Here is a 4,285-nt window from a genome sequence, read left to right on the forward strand (position 1 = left end):
GCTTGGCGGTCCGGATAAAAGGGTCTCGGGGTCCGGACCCGGACCGCGGTCCGCCAGTTGGGGACCCCTGCTTTAAAATATGGCCAATGTTATTCCCACTTATTTATGCGCGACCAGCATAGAAACTGATGAAAATTCATGTTGGCCACATGTAATGAGTGCAGCCAAGATCACATTGCTGCATTGCCCGCACGCATTTTAAGTGTGTCCAAGGCTGGATTTTTTTGTTGGCCGCACTTTTTTAAAATTAAACTTAAAGTTAAAGTCCCATTAATTGTCACGCTCCTAAATGTGTGAAATGTGTTCTCCATGTTGGACCCATCCCCTAGTGAAGCCATGAGCTGCAGAGACAGCCGCACTAAGGAACAATTTGCTTGTTTAACCACAATCCTAACCTTTACCCCTTTCCCCTAGGTCTGTGTGACTAAGAAAAAAGTTTAGCACTAGCTCTACGTTTTTTGAAAATTACGTGCAAATAGACACTTTAATAAAATATTAGGTAGCTAACATCATCAACAGTGCCCCAGTCCAAGTGTATGTATGGATAATATAAAAATATAAAATACTAACCTGGACATTCAATTGTTTTATTCCATTTGCCCTCATAACAAGTTGCAGTGCCTCCATTTTGCTCAGCATGAGCACACCTGTAGTCAATAGTGTCTCCATTCATGTATTCTCCTCTTCTTAATGACTGCTCAACATTCAACTTACTATCCTCAAGCTCTTTACAGAATGCTGTAGAAACATGTTACAATCAGTTACTGTTTTAAACATCCCATCAATGAACTGATGGCATTAGACTTCAGTATTTTCAAGTTAACTTTATTTTTGGCTTTGATTTAGACATACGGGTGCAGGAAATCATCTTCTCCTCCCATAGTCCATCAAGACATCTGATGGCCTTGTCATTTCCCAACTTGTAATTGTCACGGCATTTATAAACAACTTGTGAACCAGAAACGTATTCCCTCTGATAAGGCGTTTCAATGACTGCATTCTTAACTTTTGGTGGTGGGCCACACGGTTCAGAAATGCCTGCAAAACAACAAGAAAATGTCAAACGATAAGAACATGTTTCATAAAAGAAAAAAAAAGGCCAATTGGAAAGACTTACGTCTACAAACATTTGTATAGTTCCTTTCATCCAAATCCCATTCTCCTTTCTCACAAGTTGTCTCATTAATTTCCGCCCGATATCCTTCGTTGCAAGTAATTGTTGCACGTTGTTTATCTATAGATGCCACTCTCCCATTAGAAATATCAGGAGTTTCTCCACATTCAGTTATTTCTAAACGAGATAGTAAAAAATGAAGTGTGGAAGTGTTTTATCAAACAAGATAATCTTTTTCCAAAGTAAAACAATTATGAATAAAAATAAAATCAATGCTAGACAAACAGATTAAAAACAAGAACATCAGGGATTAAAATATTGGGAGAAGAAAACAATTCTTTACATCAAAATTAAAACTAATAAAAGTTGTCAACTTTTTTTCTAACACTGCACACAAAGTTAGAATTTAAGTTAAAATTCTGCCTGAAATATCATCAATCGTCTTCACTCTAATCAAAATCAACAAAAAGACAATAGAATCTCTTTACCAATACATTCTTGGAGTGTTGACCACTTCCCATTACTACATTTGGCCACACCCCACCAGGTTTTGGAGAACAGCTTGTAATTTCGATTGCAGGAGTAATACACCGTGTTGTCATGTGGACCAATAGCAAATCCATTTGGGATTGTTGGCTTTACACAAGCCAGTTCTGCAACAAAACACATACATGTTTAGTAAGTACCAGCTCAAGACACACACGAACACTGATTCTTTTTATTCACCTCAAAAATGGTGTGTTAATATATATAAAATCAGTTAATAGTAAGAAAAAACGCTCCATGAAGGTAGAGTAAATAAGCTGATTTTTGAGGACAAATTAACTTAGTAGATGTTTATATGAGGAAATGTCATGTTTGAAAGTGCTACATATAACTTGTTTAGAAGTTTCCCAGTTACAGAGCAGTTAAAACAGAGAATCACACACACAAACACTAATATAATTATTTTAGCCTGACATTAAAGAACAAGTGGTCAGTCCAAGGGAAGAAAGTTTTTTACAAAACACACCACTCTAAAATCAAACAAGTGTTGTATGCTCTTACCCAAACAGCTTTTAAATCCACTCCAAGAACCTCGATCACATGTAATAGTTACTGGGATTATATCAGTTGGATAAACACATTGATATGTTAGTGTTTCTCCATTGTTGTATGAATACTTCACTCTTGAAGTTATTTGTTCACCATGTTCAAAATTAGGTTTTTCACATGTTGTTCCTAGAGGATAAAAAAGACACAAAGTTTATTTACAGATGTGACATTTACATTTCAATTTTTCTTTTAGTATTTGATATGGAAAATGAAACATAAACCTAGATAAAAAAAATGTTAAATCGGCACTTTGTTGTAGGTTGATCTCCTGGAAAAATATAAAAATCCAATACAGTGGTCTTTTGTTTATCATGCAGGTTACGCTATCATAATAACCTTTAATAACCTGTAACAGGTCAAATCTGCAAAATGGAATAACTGATTTGTTAGAGCTTTAAATTCCCTTACTACATATATCATCTTACAAGTCATTTCACACTTTTCTTTATTCTTTAAACACTCTTAAACTTTAGACAGTCTTAAAAATAAGTCCATTATTATACAAAGCGAGGGACAACTGGATTTTAACATTCACATTTTCAAAATTACTTGCAAGCATAAAAATTGACAAAATAAGACGACTATTTAAAAAGGTAATAAACCCATATCTATTGTTCTGTATTAACTGTGTAATGAATTAACGTCACCTAATAAAACAATAAATTAGAATTTAAATGAGGGTGCTCAGTGACATGGGAGTTAACGCTCACAGTAAGACTGCCCTGGTTTAGGTCCATGTTGGGACATTTCTCTACAGACTTTGCGTTTCCTCCTCATGCATTCACGATTTTTATCCAGGCTAAGTGGCTTCCTCACAAAATCATGCTTCATTGGTTAATTGACGGCTGCAAAATTGTCCCTAGGAGTTAATGTGTTTAGTTTTGTTGCCCTGCGTCAAGCTGGCTCCAAGAGCCCCGAGAACCTGAGAACGATGCAGCAGGGAAATTGCAGCGGCTCAAATCTGTCAAGATCACAACAATTAAAAAAGCAAAACTGACAACACCAAAAAAAATATTTACTTTCAGAAATCAAATCAAAATTTCAGACATCAAACCAAACTCAAAAAAATGATGCAAAATACAAATGAAGTATTTTGGAAAACAAAAGCAATTTCCACAAAGCAAAATGGAATGTTATAAAATGAAAATGTAATAACACAGAAAAGGTGGGTACTATGAACTTCATGTCAAAAAACGTTCGTTTGAGATGATAGACAACATCCAATCAGCAATGTTCCATAGTGCATATAATACCCCATAATACTTCTTTTGTTTCATTTTTCAACATTTTGTTATGACTTCTTTAACATTTTTTGGTTCTCCTAAATATTTTTCTTTGTACATTTGTACCATAGTACCTTTACAGAAGGAACTATGGTACGAATGTAACATGGAAGACATCACGGATTGACGTTTGTCCATCATTTCAACAGAAGGCTATGTGGCATGAAACAATAACTGGATTTCATCATCCAAGTAGGAATGTCCCACTGTAGCTACTTTTACTGTTTTGTTTTTTCAGCAATGAATTTAGATTTCTGTAAATTTTTCCAAAAAATGTTAATTTCATTTATTTTTGTTTTTTGAAATTGTGTTTGGTTTGGGGAATTTTGTTTTGATTTCTGAAGTATAATTTTTGTAATTATAATTTATTTTTTTATGGATTTTTAATACATTTTTGCATTAAGTTATTTTTAATGTGCTTTTGCATTTCAGGGCCACTGTGAAAATTGATGGATGGATATAATTTTAATTATTAGAAAAGGAATACAAAGATTTCAAATTTAGAGCAATCCTAACTAAGCTCTACTTCTTATCTGATTACACTTAAAACTTAGAGCACTCTAATTAGACCCTAATGTCTACACTAATGTCTCAGGATTTTCTGGAGTTAAAACAAAATATTGTTTCTAACTATTGTTTCTAACTTTCCAGTTTAGACTTTAAAATCTCTTGACTGTAAAATCTCTTGATGTTGATTTTTCTTATGGTTCTTGTAGTTTTTTCATTAATAAAGTATGGGATTACTTTCTACTGTCAGTCTATCAAGAGACACTTGCCATTATGACTGGTAGCC

General features: G+C 34.1%; 2 protein-coding genes across 5 annotated transcripts in view; both read right to left on the reverse strand.

Annotated features, from left to right (window-relative positions):
* Positions 1-4,285, reverse strand: part of LOC118598679 (complement factor H-like) — a gene marked incomplete in the record, with an annotated part of 60,185 nt that overhangs the window by 33,019 nt on the left and 22,881 nt on the right.
* LOC112150175 (complement factor H) overlaps positions 1-4,285 on the reverse strand; it is a 66,268-nt gene that overhangs the window by 17,205 nt on the left and 44,778 nt on the right. For 3 of the 4 annotated variants that reach the window (XM_036211593.1, XM_036211592.1, XM_036211591.1), the window contains 5 exons: positions 2,162-2,335; positions 1,603-1,767; positions 1,118-1,291; positions 853-1,038; positions 571-738 (listed from right to left, as the gene is read on the reverse strand). In XM_036211593.1, coding sequence (XP_036067486.1) covers positions 571-738; positions 853-1,038; positions 1,118-1,291; positions 1,603-1,767; positions 2,162-2,335 — 867 coding nt within the window. The remainder of the gene's footprint in view (positions 1-570; positions 739-852; positions 1,039-1,117; positions 1,292-1,602; positions 1,768-2,161; positions 2,336-4,285) is intronic. The other variant, XM_036211595.1, reaches the window with a different exon arrangement.

The sequence above is a fragment of the Oryzias melastigma genome, linkage group LG4 (genome assembly GCF_002922805.2).
Source record: "Oryzias melastigma strain HK-1 linkage group LG4, ASM292280v2, whole genome shotgun sequence".
NCBI lineage: Eukaryota > Metazoa > Chordata > Actinopteri > Beloniformes > Adrianichthyidae > Oryzias > Oryzias melastigma.